General features: G+C 39.1%; 1 protein-coding gene across 2 annotated transcripts in view; it reads left to right on the top strand.

Annotated features, from left to right (window-relative positions):
- fam171a2a (family with sequence similarity 171 member A2a) overlaps positions 1-21,327 on the top strand; it is a 41,703-nt gene extending 20,376 nt beyond the window's left edge. The window contains exons 3-8 of one of the 2 annotated variants that reach the window (XM_081348228.1): positions 3,954-4,046; positions 10,778-10,936; positions 11,094-11,273; positions 17,227-17,340; positions 17,607-17,733; positions 19,130-21,327. In XM_081348228.1, the coding sequence (XP_081204354.1) occupies positions 3,954-4,046; positions 10,778-10,936; positions 11,094-11,273; positions 17,227-17,340; positions 17,607-17,733; positions 19,130-20,663 (2,207 nt within the window). In that variant the 3' untranslated portion in view covers positions 20,664-21,327. The remainder of the gene's footprint in view (positions 1-3,953; positions 4,047-10,777; positions 10,937-11,093; positions 11,274-17,226; positions 17,341-17,606; positions 17,734-19,129) is intronic. The other variant, XM_081348229.1, reaches the window with a different exon arrangement.
- Positions 21,328-22,407: the final 1,080 nt, after the last annotated feature.

Genomic DNA, 22,407 nt, shown 5'->3' with positions numbered 1-22,407 from the left:
CAACAACTACATATTCAGAAAACAACTTCGTCGATTTCACATCACGTACGCTGCAAATATTCACAGCACGAGCAAATAGGGAAACGAACTGCAAACTGCAAAGACACAACGGAAATGTTTCCCGGGGGCCATAATCAGTAACGGTTACAAGAGGTAAGTGTTTCCAGAGCCCGTCTACGGCCTTCTTAGACATTCTCTGGTGTTTCTCTTTTATTATGACAGACTTGTCGATGTGCTCTGCTCTGATACCGAAGTGGTTTGCAGCACAAAACGGACAGAACATTTCAATCTGAAAAATAAATACATAGTTCAGATATCAGGACAACAATGTACAAACGCTGGTAATGCATCTACAGTGAGGAAAATAAGTATTTGAACAGCCTGCTATTTTGCAAGTTCTCCCACTTAGAAATCATGGAGGGGTCTGAAATTGTCATCGTAGGTGCATGTCCACTGTGAGAGACATAATCTAAAAAAAAATCCAGAAATCACAATGTATGATTTTTTAACTATTTATTTGTATGATACAGCTGCAAATAAGTATTTGAACACCTGAGAAAATCAATGTTAATATTTGGTACAGTAGCCTTTGTTTGCAATTACAGAGGTCAAACGTTTCCTGTAGTTTTTCACCAGGTTTGCACACACTGCAGGAGGGATTTTGGCCCACTCCTCCACACAGATCTTCTCTAGATCAGTCAGGTTTCTGGGCTGTCGCTGAGAAACACTGAGTTTGAGCTCCCTCCAAAGATTCTCTATTGGGTTTAGGTTTGGAGACTGGCTAGGCCACGCCAGAACCTTGATATGCTTCTTACAGAGCCACTCCTTGGTTATCCTGCCTGTGTGCTTCGGGTCATTGTCATGTTGGAAGACCCAGCCTCGACCCATCTTCAATGCTCTAACTGAGGGAAGGAGGTTGTTCCCCAAAATCTCGCAATACACGGCCCCGGTCATCCTCTCCTTAATACAGTGCAGTCGCCCTGTCCCATGTGCAGAAAAACACCCCCAAAGCATGATGCTACCACCCCCATGCTTCACAGTAGGGATGGTGTTCTTGGGGTGGTACTCATCATTCTTCCTCCTCCAAACACGTTTAATGGAATTATGACCAAAAAGTTCTATTTTGGTCTCATCTGACCACATGACTTTCTCCCATGACTCCTCTGGATCATCCAAATGCTCATTGGCAAACTTAAGACGGGCCTTGACATGTGCTGGTTTAAGCAGGGGAACCTTCCGTGCCATGCATGATTTCAAACCATGACGTCTTAATGTATTACCAACAGTAACCTTGGAAACGGTGGTCCCAGCTCTTTTCAGGTCATTGACCAGCTCCTCCTGTGTAGTTCTGGGCTGATTTCCCACCTTTCTTAGGATCATTGAGACCCCACGAGGTGAGATCTTGCATGGAGCCCCAGTCCGAGGGAGATTGACAGTCATGTTTAGCTTCTTCCATTTTCTAATGATTGCTCCAACAGTGGACCTTTTTTCACCAAGCTGCTTGGCAATTTCCCCGTAGCCCTTTCCAGCCTTGTGGAGGTGTACAATTTTGTCTCTAGTGTCTTTGGACAGCTCTTTGGTCTTGGCCATGTTAGTAGTTGGATTCTTACTGATTGTATGGGGTGGACAGGTGTCTTTATGCAGCTAACGACCTCAAACAGGTGCATCTAATTTAGGATAATAAATGGAGTGGAGGTGGACATTTTAAAGGCAGACTAACAGGTCTTTGAGGGTCAGAATTCTAGCTGATAGACAGGTGTTCAAATACTTATTTGCAGCGGTATCATACAAATATATAGTTAAAAAATCATATATTGTGATTTCTGGATATTTTTTTTTAGATTATGTCTCTCAAAGTGGACATGCACCTACGATGACAATTTCAGACCCCTCCATGATTTCCAAGTGGGAGAACTTGCAAAATAGCAGGGTGTTCAAATACTTATTTTCCTCACTGTATTTAGTGACCAGAAGCGAGCTAGTTTCCAGCTAACAACGTTGGCAGAATGTTTAACAATTATCTGCGTGGACTAATACGTTATGGGGACAATAACTTAATATGTTGAAAACACACAAAACCACTTCGGTATCAGAGCACATCGACAAGTCTGTCATAATAAAAGAAAAACGGAAACATCCGTTGTGTCTTTGCAGTTTGCAGTTCGTTTCCCTATTTGCTCGTGCTGTGAATATTTGCAGCGTACGTGATGTGAAATCGACAAAGTTGTTTTCTGAATATGTAGTTGTTGTGGCGCTTGTATGTGTTTTCTGAATTTGGAGGTGTTTTCTGCATATGTAGTTGTTGTGCCGTTTGTTTGTGTTGTGACCCTTCTCGGCCACCGTAGTTTATTGATTTAAAAACGAATGTATTGCTTCCACCAAAGAAAATAGTCCGTTCCGCGTCCATAGCAACGCGCTGTTTTTCATGGCAACGATCTGTTATACTTCGCAGCGGTCTGTTATCAAGAAATAACAGACCGCATTATACATTAGAATTCAGCCAAGCCATGTAATAATTTCACATAATATGTCAAAGGCTCTGGTTTTTATATCTTTAGGAGTCTGTCCGGACAAAATATTGATGGATCCACTGAACAGCAACAGAGCTGATGGTCTGGTAGTGTTTGACAGGAAGACAAATAGCGACAGGACTGTCTCAAGATTTTGTCAGGTTTTACATGGTGTCTGTCATCAAAGGCTTGTTTGAAGCGAGAACGCGGTTTCCTGCTGTGTTGCAATAAACTGACTCTGCTGAGTCATGTCTCACACCTGTGAATAAGCAGCTACATCTGGTGAACCACTGTATATTACAGGAAAAACAACATCATTGTGCTCTCCAGGATAAATGATTCCTGAAAATGAGACAGTGGAAGATTAACTGATTTGTACGGACATGTGGATGGACAAATAGCTTACAAATATGGCTAAGTAAGATCCAGAAGTTTGTCATGCTAAGCTAATGTCGCATGAAGTAGAATGAACTTTCTCTTGAGACATGCATATGGACCATGACCATCTAAGGTCTATTAATTACATCTGTACGTCAATGCATCTACCGTATGATTCATTTACATATATATAAATTATAAACATTGTGTGTGTATATATAGAATAGAGTGCAATGCAGTATTTATGAATGTAAAGCTTACTGTTATTATATATTTTTTTGCATATGTAGGCCTACTGATTTATTAGATCAAAAATACAGTAAAAACAGTAATATTGTGAAATATCCTTTCCATTTAAAATGTGTTTTATATTTTTATATTCTTTTAAATGTAATTTATGGCAAAGCTGAATTATCAGCATCATCACTCCAGTCTTCAGTGTCACATGATCCTTCTAATATGATGTTTTGATGCTCTAGAAACATTTCTTATTATCAATGTTGGAAACCGCTGTGCCGCTAAATATTTTGGTAAAAACTTGGTCCCACTTTATATTAAGTGGCTTTAAGTACTATGTACTTACATTGAAATTAATTATTTTTATACAATGTACTTATTGTGTAACTACATGTTTTTACATTGTACCTACATTTTAAAAATTCCTGCATGTAATTACAGCTGTAATTAATTTATGTAATTACATTTGTAATTACACAGTTGACCCTTCCCTTACACCTTAAACCTACCCAATCCACCACACCTGTCCCTAACCTTACCCGTATCACACCTCAATAGCAGCAAAAGTGTTTTACAATACAACATGAACAACACAATAAGTACATTGTACTTATTTTTTGATGTAAGTACATACAGTAGTACTTAACGCCACTTAATATAAAGTGGGACCGAAAACTTTTGTGACATTATAAATGTCTTTACTTTTGACTTATTTTTACAATTTAATGCATTCTCTCTGAACAAAAGTATTAATATCTTACTAACCCCACACTTTTGAACAGTAATGTACTTATCCCTCTGTTTCTCTCTCTCTCTCTTGTGTTTCAGTATACGCCTCCGTAAGTCTATATTTACTTCCCCAGAGACCGGCCACTCTCCTGCTATATGACGATGTTGTGCAGTTACTGTTGGGTTCTCCAGGTGAGTTCTCTTTTTTTTCTTAATGGGATAGTTTAACCTAAAAATGGAAATTCTCTCATCGTTTACTCACCTTTATGTCATTCCAATGCTGTTCCAATTTCTTTCTTCTGTGAAACATACAAGAAGATATTTTGAAAAATATCCCAGTGTTTTATTTTTATTTATTATTATTATTATTATTACAATGCAAGTCAATGGGCTCCAATGTTGATTGGTTCTCAACATTTTGCACAATATCTTTTGTGTTCAGCAGAAGAAAGAAATACATACAGGTTTGGAATGAAATGAGGGTAAGTAAATGGTGACAAAGTAAAAAAAAAATGTGGGTAAACTCTTTAATCTCTTTAATCATAGCCTTTAAGAATAAACTCTATTTAGTAAATTCACCACAGTTTTTCTATTTATAGTACTATAAAAATGGAATTACTAGGGAGAGAAAGGCATCCCAGTTTGGACTTAAACCTGTAATGCCCACTTGAGCACCGCAGTTTCCCTGTAGGTTTGACTGATACTTTGTGTCCATCAGTGATATGGGGTTACCGTCCAATACGGTGTTGCGACTCAGCCAGGCTCTGTTCCACATGGTTAGCTCGGAATCTGAGATCCAAAAGCAGCACCATTGATTCACACACATCCTGCAGTGTTTACATGTGCAGATGTGTGGAACTGCTGAGTTGGTCGTTTAAATAATCAGACTAACACTATAGTCTCGTATCTCAAGAGCTGCCAATAAGCATATCCAATTTAACTGAGACTGGGCGCAGTGTCTACAAGCTATTTCACCACATTCCACGCTCAATAAACGTCCACTAAGATTTACAAACATGATCAAATGACACATTTGCTTTGGCAGGTGGTTGTTTCCTCTGGAAACATAAGGAAGATTTAGAGAAACTGCTGCCTGTGTTGCCTGGGTGGCTTGTGTGTTTTGCAGTGCTAGTCAGGTGTTTAATGTGGAGTGCAATGGCTCAAATTATGGTTGTGGGAAACTGACTTTTAGTTGAAAGATTTCTGGGTAGGAAGTGATTTTACCCAATGGACTACCAAGTATGATGTAATGTGCTTCATGCAAACTTGAATATCAGAGCCCTGCATATCCTTTTTCTATGTATGTGTGTGTAGGCATCCTGACACAGCTCTTTCTGCCTGATCCTTATCAACTTAATGAGCTCGATCTCTCTGAGCATAAAGGGACTGTGTAGCTGTGTGTGTGTGTGGGTCCCTGATGTGATCAGTGATTATAGTTACATGCACTCAAATGTTGCAGTGTCCTCCCATTCCCTCTTCTGCTGACAAGCCAACAGCTTGCTCTCGTTCCCTCTTCACATTCAGTAAGAGAGGATAGAATACCATCAGTGTCTCCAAGCTCTTCCAGAGATAAATGGGCAACTTGTTGGGCCCAGCACAGAAAAAAAGGCCTTGCAGTCTGATTTAGACATTTTAGTAAGAGTGTAAAGTCCTTGAGTAATCATTCATTACTGTACCAAAGTATTATTTTTGTACCTGACTTGAGTAAACGTTCACACCAAGAACGATAAATATAAAGATTACTATAATGATAACTATAAAAGCTTCCATACCAGTGCACTATAACAACCTGTTGTTATTATTATAAGTGTGCACTGCAGTTTTGTCATCTGCTGCTTTAAATGCTATAGCTCTTTAAAGTCAGTTGTATTATGATTGGATTCTGTCAATGGTTTTTATCGTTCATCAGCTGGAAAAAGTGCCATTATCGTTGTAGTTGTGGTGTGGACTCTTAATAATACTCCTTAATATTGAAACTCTTTTGAATTTTATTTAAGCAGCCATTGAAATGTACAATAAATGCAATTGGCCCCAACTTTGTCCTTGGGAAGAGGTGTCACCATCAGGCATCATATCTCAGTTGTTGTCCTACAGCCGAAGATGAATAAATTTGACTGGAGTTAACAATCAGTCTATAAACAACTATATATTTAAATGTAAAAACAACTGTAAAAGTGTTATTTTAGTATTATTTATGTACTATTACAGTACATCTAGCCTCAGATAATTACATGGTGCTTACTGAGGGAAGTAGTGGGAGATCAAGACTCACATTGGCGTGTGTTTTTTCTCATGCCTCAAAACCCATTACCATGGCAACTTTGGCAGTGCCAGTAGAATGTGCTTTTGGAAAGAGGAGGGGTTATTAAAGTGTTGCATATCCGTCTCTGTTATGTGGGAGGAATGTGTCATGTAAAACCTGATCTGAAATCAGCTAGTCCATCAATTAGGCTCTGCTGCTGTCTGACCACTAAATTTCTGTTATAAAGAGCTTGTTAATGCCCCCTGAATCTAGAGAACGAATTAATGTCAAATATAATGCATTTATTGTTTTGCTCAAACACGCACCTCTAGTTTGTTTGTTTGCAGAGTCGGGTTATGTTTTCTGTGAGCATTTTTTATGAAAAGTGAGTCAATCGAATGTACAGACTGAAACAGCATAAACTCTGAGCCGTAGCGTGGGTGGATTTTTGTGTTCACAGCATGCCAGTCTGAAAAGAAGTCACTCAATTGATTTGGGCTTGAGGGTTTGTTTAGAAACATGCTAATATAAATGGTGAATCTGAATGTTTGGAAAGCCATTGCTGTATATCATTGTTGTGTTTGTATATCTGGATATCTTTAGGCGCATTTCACAACAGGAATGAATTACATTACAATATGCAACCCCATTTTATTCTATTTAGTCCTTTCCTGATTATAGAATCGCCTGAAAGCAATTTTGATACAATTGTGATTTTTTGCAATAACCGCAAACATTTAGCACTTTAAAATCTTATCACATATTGTTAATCATAATTAACCATTAACAAAATATTCGTAATTTCATGATAGCCCTATATTTAGTTAAATCTACCTTACTAGTATGTATGTATAAATCAGTCATTGTGCATCCTTTTTTTAGTTAGTATCTCGTTTTCTCTGGCCAGTAAGGGCATTATGTCTTTCTCTCCCAAAAGAGCACAAGCACATCTGTAACTGATAACACGTGCAATGAAGAGAGGGATGAGAAATGACTCCCTTGACTAGAGAGTGGGGCAGGGTGAAAGAGGAGGGAAGTGTGTTTTTCTGAGAATAAACTGGTGAGAATCAAGCAGGAGTGTGAGTTGAATGTAAATCTCCTGAGACCTGCTTGCATGAATAGCTTCCAGGCACAGGGCCTATTGAGATACAGATAGCTATTGAGTCATTCGACTGCTACCATGTGTGGGTGGTGTGACCAAAATCAATCATGGTATGAGTATTTTTAATACCATTTAATGTTGATCATATCACAGTAAATAGATATAGTTCACAAAATGAACTAAATTAAATGTATATAATGTTATATTAATGTTATTACACGACCACAATGCACACTGTTCATTCATTAGAGGAGAACACCATTTGGCTTGCTTAGTTGGGGACATTTAATTTAATATTCAACAATATTATTGATCTGCCTGCATTGACACCATTATATGAGAACTGAACTGAACTGAGCTGGACGATGAATTCACTTTTTTTTTAACTGATCGGCATTGGCTATCCTAAGCCCGATCCTTTATTTTACATCAGATGTCACGGAGGTGCCATGCAGTAGGTCGCAGTATGTACCTTCAAGTGGGTTTGCCAACCGCCATTAAAAGGAAAATGCGCACGCACATTCAGGCTTCTTTTCCTTTTAATGGTGCGAAAACCAATAAAGTCTATTCTAGCATGTCATACGGTGTTAAACATATTTGATGCATACTTTTCTAACAAATTACTCAAGTCATTTATTTACTGTTTATTTGTATCTGGCGTCAGACTATTTGAGACGTACTTGCCACAAAGCGTCACTATGGGATGTGTCTTGCTTCGGGACCATAAGCTTCATGCTTTCTAACCTCAAATCCACTTTTTTTTTCTTCTTTTTGTTGCAATTATTCTGCTTATTGTTCCGGTTAATCTTTACATTTCAGCATATTTGATTGTAGTATAAAGTCAGAACAAATTAAAAGGCTGGAAAAATTACCTGAATAAAATATAAAATACACTCAAGCAATGAAGATTAACAGCCGCATAAAATATTATAGACACAAAACCAGTAGTGAATTACAAAGCGAAATGAGGGGCAAACGTTTATTTCATTGTTTAACAATGCTGTCCTATCCCCATTCAGCAGAAGTGGATTTCAGCCACTACACAAGAAATGTAGTTTTAAGTCATTAATATTCAGCTGTCGAATATTTAACCGTGAGCTTCATGCTTTCTAACCTTAAATCCACTTTTTATTCTATTATTCTGCTTATTGTACACACACACACACACACACACACACACACACACACACACACACACACACACATATATATATATATATATATAGAGAGAGAGAGAGAGAGTGTGTCTCTATTAATATTATTATTAAAATAAAATAATATAGGCCTATAAATATAATTACTTTAGCAATTGTTATATTAGAGTTACTTTGTAGTGATAGATACCCCTTTTTTACATTTGAGCCCCTGAGAAACTCTGCACATCCCTGTAGACATTTGATTGATTTTAATAATTGTAATGTACTTGTGTGCACCCAGCACTAGGTAAATACAAGTATTGGACCGGGACTCTGTATCGGCAGATACTCAATATTCAATTACTCAAATCGGATCGGTGGGCATAAAAAGCTTGATCGGGACATCCCTCGTTGTTATGAGTTTAAATTATTATAATTTCAATTATGTGATGATATACTCATCAGTTTATTTTTCTAGCTATGAGCTATAATAATGGTTTACTTTCCTGAGGTAAAATGTAATATTGTGTAACAATCATCTCTGATACTCATGACAAAAATCCAGCTTATGGGCTATGAACCATTTAATCTTCTTAAAGACAAAAGTTACATTTATTAATTTAGCAGATGCTTTTATCCAAACTTACATTAATTTATTGTAAGCAGATGGTACACATTCATTGACCTGGCCACTCCCACAATTGAAGGTCTCTATATCAGAGTGGGTGACAGACACTTAAGTGGGTTAACTCTGATTGTTTTCCTCAGATAGCTTGACCCCAAGGTCAACAATTCTAATCTATAGCATTCAAACAGCCTTCTTTACAAAAGGCCAACTGATGCTACTAACATCTAATGGCTTTGTCATGGAAATTATGATAAATTGGTTAGTGTAGTTGAGGGAAGTGCACTTTAGTGATTTATCATAAGTGGTATGTCTATTTGGTGAGTTCACTCCCTGAGGGGTATTAGTTTTTCTCAATCTAACCCTCTGTCCGACTTAAAAATTAGTGTTAGTGAACACTCCTCTCTGTACCAGAAAGATTTTGGCCTGTTGGCAGCACTTCGGAGTAGGCCCAATTGCCCAACTAAAAGAGAATAAAGGAAACCTAGAAACTGTGAAAATCTATGACACAACAAGAAATTTTAAAGGGAATATATGTTTTATATAGTTATGTTCATTCTGTTCATGAAGCCAACTGACATTTGTGAGGTTTACCACTACTAACCATCTCTCAGTGGTGGCCAACCACATGATGCTGCACATGAAGGGGATTCTCAAAGCAATTCATAATGCCCAAGCTCCTTAGGAGGCTTGCCAATTGGCAATGCATCAGACCCAAATAGACTGTTCCGTTCTTTTACTGCATAATCATAGTTTTCAGTGTCAGGTTTATAGGGGATCAACCCATCTGCAGCCCAATCCTTGAGCAATCCTAGAGGAATTGGAAGCTTTGTTGGCCAGACACTGTTGCCGCCTTCCTTATCATCATGTAAGATGCAAATCGCTACTAGTGCCACGATTATGCAGTTAGGCTTAGAGTCTGAAAGCTAAAGTTAGACTGTGAGTAGGCTCATAGCCTTGCCATTTATAGCCTAATTGAATCTCACACTTGTCTTAAATGCTGGTATACATGTTTGTTTATGTTGCCCAAAGATAGATGGTCAGATAATTGGTATAGGGTTTAATTTTAGAGATTCCTTTGGACTGTATTAGTTTCTCTTCTCATCAAGAGATGGATATGGTAAGTAAATGAATAACTAGTCTGTGACCAAAACAGTTACCAACAAAAAGGGAATATCCAGGCCTGCCAGCTTTCAACGGTCCCCAAGCACTGCCACTGCAGCCACGCTATCCTGAATGCCTGGGCCGATCAGTGATCAGCTAACCCAGCACTAATCAGAGCAGACAGCCTACAGTGAGAGATACACGCTTGTATTTTTAGGCCTTTCTATTTGCCTCTCGCAGACTAAGCAAGCCAAGTGGAGGAGGGGAAGGGATTACTGCAGTGTGGATTCTGAACTCTGGATTCTTGTAAAATGTTTCAGGAAACTTTGAAGAACTCTATAGTTCTGGGAAACATTTTCTTTATATTCTTGCGGTATTTTAGCAATTACTTAATTATCCTGCCCCACAATTTCTCCTTCTGACTGGCAAGAGAGAGGACTGGCCATAGCAGAGAGAGGTTGAATCACTTGCTCATTATAACAGCAACACTGGTTAAAGGAAGTGGTTACTGAATCCTATAAAACAAATCCTAAAAGCAGCTCATTATTAGGGTTGGGAACCAATAACGTGAGAAATAACGTGAAATAATGTGAGACATTGTTATGACTTGGTTCTTTATCATTAACAGAATCTATAAATTCTTTACGATTAATCCATTCTTACTCACTATACCTATACATTTAAAAAGAAAAAGTCTTTATCTCTGTTGTCTAGGATCCCGGAGACAGCCATGGGTACAAATTCAGAGGAGAGCCATCAGACCAACACTAAACACCTCCCAAATCACACTCTCTGCAATGCTCACCTCTTCCCGCAGTCAATATGAGCTTGGGGGCTTCCCCTACCCCCTCGCCTTGGAGAACAACTCAACAGGTGAGTTTATCCAAACACCCTTTTCAAAGAGATATGTTTCTGTGGAGTTACCCATCTATCTGACCATTACTATTACCCCCCACCCCACACACGCACAGCACAGCACATTGTGGCTTCATGGAGTGTTATACATTTTCTGCTATTACTTCTGATTCAGGAACCAACAGTAGCTGGGTGGAGCTGACTGCACTAGCTGCAATGTGTGCTCAGCTCACTGGGCCCAATGGCACTGAGGTCCAGGTGTCAGAAGCCATTCACATCTCTATCCCTCTTCCTTCTGACTCTCCTCTCAAAACTGCCACCAGTGTCCCAGTCTGGAGGTTCGAGGACAGAACAGGTAAACAGCATTTAACAAAATATGGGTAAATTTGGACACTGGTATATGGACAATTTTATCCAAGTTATATTAATCAAACTAGCAACTTTGTTACCAATGTAATTAGGAGGGTGATCACAGACGCCCACTTTAGGGGGCATCATGTTCTCTTGATGCACCCCTTTTTGCTGATCCAGATTCTATAGTGGTCTAGTTTCTCTCTAATCATAATTAAACACATTTACCAGCTAAACAATGTCTTCAGGATTACTAGAAACTTCCAGACAAGTGTGTTGGGGCAGCTTGGTGCTAAACTCGGTATGACATTGACTTTTCTGAGGCAGGATTAGAAACCCTTGTCATAGTACATGCAAAATTAAGCCTCCAGGAAGACCACAAGGGCTTAAGGCATTTGGAAGAGGGGGTCGTAAATTGTTAAGAAGTGTACAAGAAGCAGAGAAAAGGTAAGAAAATATGGTAAAGGGGAGATGGAGAAAGACTGTTTAACTTTCCAAATTTAGTTGAGTTATTTAAGCAGGTTCAGATAAAGTGAGAGCAGGTGAAGTGAATGTGCAGTACAAATTAAAGAAAGCTGTTCAGTCTTCTCACAACGGAGAGATAATTGCCTGCCAATTCATAAAGCAGAAATCATCTCCAGACATTGACCCTGTCATGACACAGCTCCCAAAACAAGATGTGATTTAGTACCTGGCAAGCTCTGCAGAATTCCCTAGATCCTTCACTGGTGCCCGCTTAATAAAGAGAACAGCTCTGGTGGAAAAATCAATACAACTAAAATAGGGTATCGGCCCACTTTCTGGCTGTACATTTAGGTCTTAATTTCCCTTAGATTGCTTTTGATATAGTTTCACATGTCATTCCAGGTTATCCGGTATTTTTGTGTTACATTTTTTTTTCAGTTCTTCTCCCTAATGTCTGGACTGCTTATTGGGATCTCTCCTAAAGTGTGGTAAAAGATTCATTTAGCCTCTCTTAGCTCCACAGAGAAATCTCAAATGATTTTAAACTAAGCAGCTTAGACTATGGCAACCTAATCCCAGCTCCCCCTTTTACAGTATGCAGCCTCAACGTCTTGGTCCCTTTGCCATGTGTGATTGCATGTATGTCATTCTCAGTTTGTTTTCCTGAACTGGTCTTGGTGGGTAATATAAGTACAATAATTAAAGATGTCTCACAATGCATTTAAGAGATTCAATAAGAGGTCCCCATTCAATTCACAATGCAATAAGAGAGTCAGTTGGCCTGGAAAAGCCTCCTTTGACCTTTGACAGATAAGTCTGTTGAAAGGATGTTCTGTTGTCTGAGTATTACCCCTACAGTACAGTACTTTTTTTGTTAATATTGGATGGAAATTCATGCAGATTTAGCATTATTTAACAATGCACAAATAATGTAATTATTTTTATGCTCACCAAGACTGCATTTTTTAATTAAAAAATACAGTAAAAACAGTAATATTGTGTAATATTATTAGAATTTAATTTAACTGTTTTCTATTTGAATATATTTTAAAATATAATATAAAAATATATGTATACATAGATAAAATATAATAATATTAGACTGATTTCTGAAGGACCATGTGACACTGAAGACTTGAGTAATGATGCTGAAAATTTAGGTTTACCATCACAGGAATAAATTACATTTTAAAATACACTCACCTAAAGGATTATTAGGAACACCATACTAATACTGCGTTTGACCCCCTTTCGCCTTCAGAACTGCCTTAATTCTACGTGGCATTGATTCAACAAAGGTGCTGAAAGCATTCTTTAGAAATGTTGGCCCATATTGATAGGATAGCATCTTGCAGTTGATGGAGATTTGTGGGATGCACATCCAGGGCACGAAGCTCCCGTTCCACCACATCCCAAATATGCTCTATTGGGTTGAGATCTGGTGACTGTGGGGGCCATTTTAGTACAGTGAACTCATTGTCATGTTCAAGAAACCAATTTGAAATGATTCGAGCTTTGTGACATGGTGCATTATCCTGCTGGAAGTAGCCATCAGAGGATGGGTACATGGTGGTCATAAAGGGATGGACATGGTCAGAAACAATGCTCAGGTAGGCCGTGGCATTTAAACGATGCCCAATTGGCACTAAGGGGCCTAAAGTGTGCCAAGAAAACATCCCCCACACCATTACACCACCACCACCAGCCTGCACAGTGGTAACAAGGCATGATGGATCCATGTTCTCATTCTGTTTACGCCAAATTCTGACTCTACCATCTGAATGTCTCAACAGAAATCGAGACTCATCAGACCAGGCAACATTTTTCCAGTCTTCAACTGTCCAATTTTGCTGAGCTCGTGCAAATTGTAGCCTCTTTTTCCTATTTGTAGTGGAGATGAGTGGTACCCGGTGGGGTCTTCTGCTGTTGTAGCCCATCCGCCTCAAGGTTGTGCGTGTTGTGGCTTCACAAATGCTTTGCTGCATACCTCAGTTGTAACGAGTGGTTATTTCAGTCAAAGTTGCTCTTCTATCAGCTTGAATCAGTCGGCCCATTCTCCTCTGACCTCTAGCATCAACAAGGCATTTTCGCCCACAGGACTGCCGCATACTGGATGTTTTTCCCTTTTCACACCATTCTTTGTAAACCCTAGAAATGGTTGTGCGTGAAAATCCCAGTAACTGAGCAGATTGTGAAATACTCAGACCGGCCCGTCTGGCACCAACAACCATGCCACGCTCAAAATTGCTTAAATCACCTTTCTTTCCCATTCTGACATTCAGTTTGGAGTTCAGGAGATTGTCTTGACCAGGACCACACCCCTAAATGCATTGAAGCAACTGCCATGTGATTGGTTGATTAGATAATTGCATTAATGAGAAATTGAACAGGTGTTCCTAATAATCCTTTAGGATTTAATTTCAAATTTATTTGAATTTAAATAAACTGTTTTCTATTTGAACATCTATCTATATAAATTACAGGAATGTCTTTCTGTCTTGTCTGTGTCTATTATTCGCATATCTCTCGAAACATTAGTCCGATGGATTTCAAACTTGACAGGTGTCTTTCTAGGGGCACGAGTAAGTGCAGTGCCAAGTTTGATGTTGTTTGGATTAAGAATTCAAAAGATATTGTTAAATATATCGGTAAAAGAAGCACATATTGGCTTTTGCCGCTCTAGCCGCTGGCCACTCCCCCTCTCACACTGCACACTGAGTGAGCACAGCGCAGGACCAGAGGCCACTCCCTCTCTCACACTGCACACTGAGTGAGCACAGCTGGCCATTCCCCCTCTCACACTGCACACTGAGTGAGCACAGCGCAGGACCAGAGACAGAGAGGGTCGAAGAAAGCAGCGGAGCTTAAGTCACTGTGTAGCCTGCTCCCTGAATCGTCACGCTTATTCATTTGTGGCTGTTAACTGAATCTGTAAGTCAGCTACACTGTTTACTTATGAATATTATATTTTATTCTGGTGCACTTAACGTTATCGCTACCTACTGTGTAATAGTAGTTTAATGCATTCACAGTCTCTTTTTTACGGCCATAATTTGTAGTAGCCTATTCACAAACTGTTTGCTCAGTTATTACTGTGTCATGCGCGCTGAAGTTAGCCTGTAACTATTTGATGTTGAATATGCTATGTTAAATAGTTGCCCTGCCTATTCAACAGGATAGCTCATGTAGGCTATGCAGGCTTAAACGAGGTTAACTCTCCTCTTACCGATCGTGACGGCAAATCCCCATATCCTTAATGTACACCATACCACTTCATTAACTGTATACTACTGTCTACACTGCACTATATGTCATGTTCTGTTTATACTGCACTACTTGTCCATACTGTTCACATTGCACTTTTCTGCATTTTTGCACTTCTGGTTAGACGCTAACTGCCTTTCATTGTCTCTATAATTATAATCTGCACAATGACAACAAAATGGAAACTAATGTTAAACTATTCTAATCTAATCTAAACTCCTGCTACCTGTACACAGATACCCAAATACATGTCACCTAATATCACCATTATAAATTGTTTTACAACCATGTAGTTCAATTTTCCATATTTATTGTATGTCATTATGTCAGTATCAGTATTTGCTTTCTATGCACAAATAAAAATGTCACTGAACTTTTGCTGTGTAATTGTAACAATGAGCACATCACAACAAAACAACAATTACTAAATACACACACAAAAACTGATTTTGCGGGCACTGCACTAGTATTTTCAAATGTAATTTATTCCTTTGTTGGTAAAGCTGAATTTTCAGCATTACTCCAGTCTTCAGTGTCACATGATCCTTCAGAAATCATTCTAATATACTGGTTAAATTATTATTGGCGATAATTCATTAATAATACTAATTCAGTTATTTTAAATTGTAATAATATTTCACAATATTACTTTACAGTAATTTTTTTTTTAATGCAGCCTTGGTGAGCATGAGACATTTTTCAAAAACATTATAAAAGCGTACTGACCTCAAAGTTTTGAATGGTAGTGTATGAATCATGTATTCATAATTTGGTAATCACTTATTTATTTATTATATATCATATGAAAAACATGAAAAGATTCACATGAAAAAATTCAACTATAATTTAGTCTTGTCTAGATATTTTTCTAGACAATTTTTCTTCATGAGTGATAAGGTGGACAAGCACTCCCTTTAGAGCCAATAGAGTAAATAGTAGCTTAGTACATGGAGCTGTTCAAACGGTGCCAACTGTTACAAGGATGCGGAAAAGTCTATCTTGTCTAAATCTAGATGGAGAATGCTGGACAGCTTTAGAGAAAGAAAACCCTGAATATTTAGTGTGTGGGGATGGTCAGAGAACTGTGTTCCAGAGAAGAGTCAGTTCTGCAGAACATGGTCCTGTATTATTGAGTGTGGGCAGATATAATCTTTCTGTAAGTGTGTCTTTGACCATGTGATGGACGCGTGTGGCTGTAAACTACAAAAGTCTGTTTTGTCTAAGACTTTGCTCTGTAGACTGTAGAAACGTGGATGTTGGGAATATAAATGAGAAGGCGATTCCATTCTCAAAGCACAACCCAAAGCCCTTAGTCACATAGTCTCATACTAACACAGCACAAATTTACATGATGTCACCGACTGCTGAGTCCCAGCCCTCTGCTTTATCTAAAAAGGGTGGGGCCTGAATGCCCCAATGTGTTCAGATTATGAAAACATTCATTGTGTTGCTGAAATTTGCCATGTGACTACTAAGGTCTGTTTTGGAGACAGATCACAGAGGAAGCAGCCCATACAGAGACAGGGAATACTTATGCACATGGTACTTCGAGGAGCTTACTATACTGGGAAAGCCCCTGCTGAGATGAACATATAGCACCTTCTAGTGTGCATAATTACACATTGCATGCAGCTGCCTGGGTCTGTTTTTGTGCATGAGTCAGGGTTTGGTTCTTTGGATTCTGCTGTAGAGCTGAAAGTGCACAAAGCTGTTAAATCTGAAATGATAAATAAGTCATATTTAATAGACAATAAAAAGCATCAATGTCTAATTAAATTTTGTTGTTGTTTTTACTACTATATAGTAACAGGTCCAATTTTTTATGCTCCAGTCTAGCACAGGGAGAGCATTTCGTCTTTAGTGGAGGGAGACATTTGAAATCGTATTTGTCAGGGTTCACCCTGTCAGAACATATTAACTCTCTGTGCTCATTTGTCTGGCCTTAGGGCTTGTTGCAAAATGTGTGCCCCTCGCTGCCCTGCTTTGGTGCACCATATTCCATTATCAGATGTGATTTTGAATATTGAATGGTAACCTAGGCTGATCCTAAAATGACTTTTTAATGAAGAAAAGCTATTGGATGTGTAATTTGGCACAGTTTGGGTCTAATCTGTCCCTGGCACACTGCCCATTCACATTAAATTGAGCTTTTTCTGTATGCTGAAGCAATATTTCATTGCATTTATCCATGTCTGCTCATTTTGTAATAAAGTCCTGGTTTGCTGCAGGTCTATGGATCAGAAGCGGTGCTGGATACATTAAAAAAGAGGGCACTCAGATGACATGGAGTTTTGTGGCTCCAAATTTAGGATACTGGCTTGCAGCATTTCCCTCAACCTCAGGTGAGGACAGCAGCAGTTACATGGCATGTTATGTTGTATGACAAATAAGAGACATTTTGAGGATATACTTAATATGTTTAAGTTTCGTATTTTTCTGGATCAGTAAACATTAAATTACACAATGACTTTAAACATGAAATAAATTTAGATTCGAATTTTGTTTAATGTCCATCTTCATCTTTTTATAACATTAACTTCTAAACCTGGTTGGTTTAATTTTTTAATGCTTAAGAGATGGGAAAATAAAAATGCTTTTTGTGTTGAAGGAACAGGACTGAACACCTCTGGTCTGAGAGACATCACTACCTACCACACCATTTTCCTGCTAGCAATTCTGGGTGCCATGGCCCTGCTAGTGCTTATTCTGCTGTGTTTACTACTGTACTACTGCAGGTATTTTCACTCTGTATGCATTTTTGTTGTGTGCCCGAAAAAGTGATAGCTCATCCTTGTAGGCTTGGCCGTAGCAAGTTTTGAATCAACTAAGGCTGCCCCTAATAGTAGACTAAACGTTAGTCGACTAGAAGAGGCTTAGTCGACCAAAATTTTATTAGTCAGTTAGTCACAGAAAAAAAACTAGTGACGAAGTCTGTTAGAGGGACAGATTGTTAACAACGGTTCTTTGTTTTACAGTAATACAAAGTATAATTACAGTATGTCGGGCAGGAAATCCAAACGTTAAATATGCATGACATGGAGGCGCCGGCGCGATCACTTGCATTTTTTCTGAAAATTGTAAAGGGTCTACTTTTATTTGTGTAAAGTCACAATAACAAGAAAACGTGCTTTTATAAAATAAAAAAAACAAACAGGATGTGTTTTCTGCTGTCTCAGTCTCTGTGAACTGAAGCGCTTAACAAAAATTAACTCAGCGTATAGGCTACTTGCCTGACAGACATGAGAAATATATCATTAGACAGCTTGAAATGTCTACTGCTAAATTAACCAATTTAAAATGAAAAGAAGAACTTTCTGCTTATGTAATCCGTATGAAAGATACATTTCTCTCTATAGGCGGGTCGTGAACTTCATCTTTGCAGCCAACACCGACTCAGAAAACAATAGTTTATTAACAAATAAATAAAATGTCTCCTTGCTATTTTTTCCAGCACATTCATTGCTTTGCAGCAAGCTTTATGTGTGCGCTTGAGCGCGGAATAGGCGATATTACGCCTATATATTAAACGCTCTTTATGGTTTAGTATATTCTCCTCAGTATTTAATTAAAAATAAACATGCGATTTGTCGATTAATGGCTTAAATGAACGACTACTTGTCGTCTAGAAAAATCTTTAGTCGGGGGCAGCCCTAGAATATGTTATGGCAAGATCAGTTCCATGAGCAAATTGAGCAAGACACTAAACTTCATTTGTATTTTTCTTTTGGCAAAACTGTCCCCATTTTTAATGAGCTGAACTCAAAGATCTAAGACTTTTTCTATGTACACAAAAGGCCTATTTCTCTCAAATATTGTTCACAAATCTGTCTAAATCTGTGTTAGTGAGCACTTCTCCTATGCCGAGATAATTCATCCACCTCACAGGTGTGGCATATCAAGATGCTGATTAGACAGCATGATTATTGCACAGGTGTGCCTGTGAAAAAAAATGTGCAGTTTTACTGTATTGGATCTTGGATCTTAAAGTCTTAGATCTTTGAGTTCAGCTCATGAAAAATGGGGGCAAAAACAAAAGTGTTGCGCTTATAATTTTGTTCAGTGTGTGTGTGTATATATATATATAAGTACTTGGTGGGATATAGCTAACAGATATTGTTATTATTTTTCCAGGAGGCGATGTCTGAAACCTCGGCACCATAGTCGGAAAATGCACCCCTCATCCACTCTGGAGAGTTCAAAGAGAGACCAGGGCACATCCACTTCCCAGCTCAATCTCATCAGTGGTGGACACGTGGAGACAGCCTCCTCGGCCGGTGACCATGACGGCATCAAATCTGAACTTTCCTCCAACCGTGATCTCCACAGCTCTCGAGAGGACTTCTTCAAACATGGCCCCACCCAGAGGCAGCGCAACTCCAGGATGAATGCTGACACAAAGCGAGGAGAGAGCTTCCCATTGAAGGCCACTCACTCTTCAAACTCAGGAACTCGAAATCCGCTTCTACAGGACGACTATAGCAAAGGTTACAGCTCTGCTGAGGACTCAGATGAGCGCAGATACCATCACCATAATGCTAAAGACAACCAGGGCTATTCGTCAGACCCACCGTCTCCACCTCCACTTTTGCCACCGTTTGCTGGTCACTATCAGGATCACAGTCAGGACAGCAAACCTCCAGAGTATTATGCATCGGCAGGGGATCCTCTCACTCGGCCCAGTTCCGTCAACACCCAGCCTGGCCAGCTGATCTTCTGTCACTCCATGGAGCAGATGAAAGAGAGCATGTACCACAGCATGGTGCCCACACTGGTCATCCCTGCACATTACATGCATCTGTCCTCTGACCTATCAGCTGTGGAGCAGGCCATGGAGAGGCAGCAACAGCTGCAGCATGATATGGAGGGCATCCAGGTTAGCATGACACTGCCACGGCAACAGGGTCAACACCAAAAGCAACAGCAGCAGCAGCCCAGGCAAGAAAAGGAAGAGGAAGAGTCTAGCCAGCAAGCAGAGGGACCTTCAGAGGAGAACTGGGGATCTGAACAATCCACTGCCCCCGTCCGTATTCCTGTCCTTTTCAATGACTCCACTATTGCACAAATGAATGGAGAGTTGCAAGCAATGACAGAGAAGAAGCTGCTGGAGTTTGGGGTAAAGCCGCACCCCCGTGCATGGTTTGTTTCCCTTGATGGCCGTTCAAATTCTCTTGTTAGACACTCCTACATTGAGCTGAGCAATGAAGCCTTGCGTGCACCCGTGGGCCCCAGCAATCTAGCCCAGGACCACCGTACTAAAAGAATCCCCATGAGTTCAGGGAAATCTACTCACCGAAAAACAAAAGAGGAGGGCAAGGTGAAGGAGGGAGGTGAAAGAAAAGCTCATGGAAAGATTTATTCCAAACTTCCCGTTATCGAAACGCCAGACTCGAGCAGTGAGGGCCATTCAGCTGTGTACTCACCTGAGGAGAACTCCACAGCACCACTGCTTGACGAGACCTCAGAGTCCAGAGGTGGGACGTTTCCTCGTAAGGGCCGCAGTCGTGACAACAGCACCCGCAGTAGTGCCAGCGAGGTCCACAGAGACTCTGTCACCAGTCCTGATGATGACAACGAAGCCGACGACAAAGATGACGACGGCGAGAATAAGAAGAGCCCCTGGCAAAAGCGTGAAGAGAGGCCCCTCATAGTGTTCAATGTCAAGTAACTCACATGCTGTCCAGGACTGATTATGGCACCGTCTTGGCTATACCCTTCTTTTGCATAGATACTCAGTAGTGATGAGGTGTAAAGATGCAGAGCTGGAGAAAAAAGTTGGATGAAAAGCACAATAAGAGACATGGCACTTACCTGAGTGAGGTATCTGTTCCAACCATCAAGACTAGGTACCAAGAATTAGCACTGAATGTCGCTTGTAATGAAGCGTCTGAAGTCCTCACACTCTCTTAGATGTCCTTTAGATGGTTTAGACATCTGATGTTGTTCTAGCAGCAGTTCATGAGGCCAGAGGGAGTCGTAACTTTGAATCTGCACTTAAGATGTTGTCTCGCTTTCCTTAAGTGATGCCCATTTTTGGTAAGAATTACCATGAGCCATTTTAAAACTGACTTTGGGAAGCAATCCATAAGCCTTAAAAAGCTTTTTCCTCAAAAGAAATATGAATGGAAATGAATATAAATTTGATATTGATGAAAATATGGGCTGTTGTAAGAATTGAGAGATTTTATCAGTTTAGATTTCTTTTATTGTAGTGGTTTACTTAAACATTTAATTTGTTTTGTGACTATGTAGACCTGAACCATTAAGATGTGTGGAAATCGTACATTTCACAAACGGGTGAAATGGTTGCTAAATAAATTTGTGTTTACTCCTATGTGACTTATTGAATCCTAGTGGTTGACAGATAATGACACTGTATTTTGTACTGTTGGTAAAAGTTCCCCTTTTGTACTTATCTAAAACCAGTGTTGCCATTTTAAAAAATATATGTTTAAGGAGACTGTTTTGGCTAGGAAAGCTACTTTTAGATATGAATAAAAGGTTCTGCTTATATACAGAACACATTTTGTACTCTGAATAAGCCTTCCTGTTGGATCAGTGCAGCAATAGGAATTGTGTTTTGAGGGACTTACCTTGGACACCTGTGAAAATGTTTTCAGACTAATATTTGCTGCATTGCATCAGGATTTTTGCCATAAATAAGAACCACTGCAACTGTTAACTGTGGAAGTAAAAAATGGAACCTTTTTTATGGAGTTTTTGTGTGTGACTGAAGATAGAGATTGTGCTTTTATATGGATGTGCATGGATGAATGTACGCAAAAAAATGGTCAATTTTTTTTTTTTAAATAAGTATTGCTTAAGCGCTCTTATTAAACTCTGTGAACCACTTATTTGTAAATAACATCTTAGTAAATGTACACCCTCACTTTTGTTTTATGGATTTTATTTTTGTCTGATTATTACCAATCACCTTCGGGCTCTGGTTCCTGGCCAAATTATTCATATCACACTTGTACCTGTTATTTTCGTTAAGTAGTTGACATTTTATTGTAATACTGACTTTAAGCCTTGCCCTCATAACCTGTGAAGCATTAGCCAATTACCATTGAATACATTATACACTCAACGAGAACCTGCCATGCATGTACCGACAGAAATCTCTCACCATTCCTCTTCAAATGAACTGCTGAATTTTCACAAGTGCCCTCAACTTCCTGGAAAGTGTATAGATTGTTTTAGAGATGTTCCTACATCATTACTGAAGTTATGTTAAATAATTTATTACATAATATTATAAAATAAATTATATATTAATGGTTACAAAATACATTTTGAAAAACATTTTGCATTACAATCTTATCATTTGGATCTGTACATCACCTGTAAAGTTGAGATTTTCACATAAAAGCATTTGGCAACTGAATTTGGAGCAGTTTGCGGTGCACCCC

This window comes from Scardinius erythrophthalmus, assembly GCF_964197995.2.
Source record: "Scardinius erythrophthalmus genome assembly, chromosome: 1".
Lineage (NCBI taxonomy): Eukaryota > Metazoa > Chordata > Actinopteri > Cypriniformes > Leuciscidae > Scardinius > Scardinius erythrophthalmus.
Note: the sequence above shows the minus strand (reverse complement) of the source record. Positions and strands in the feature narration are given on the sequence as shown.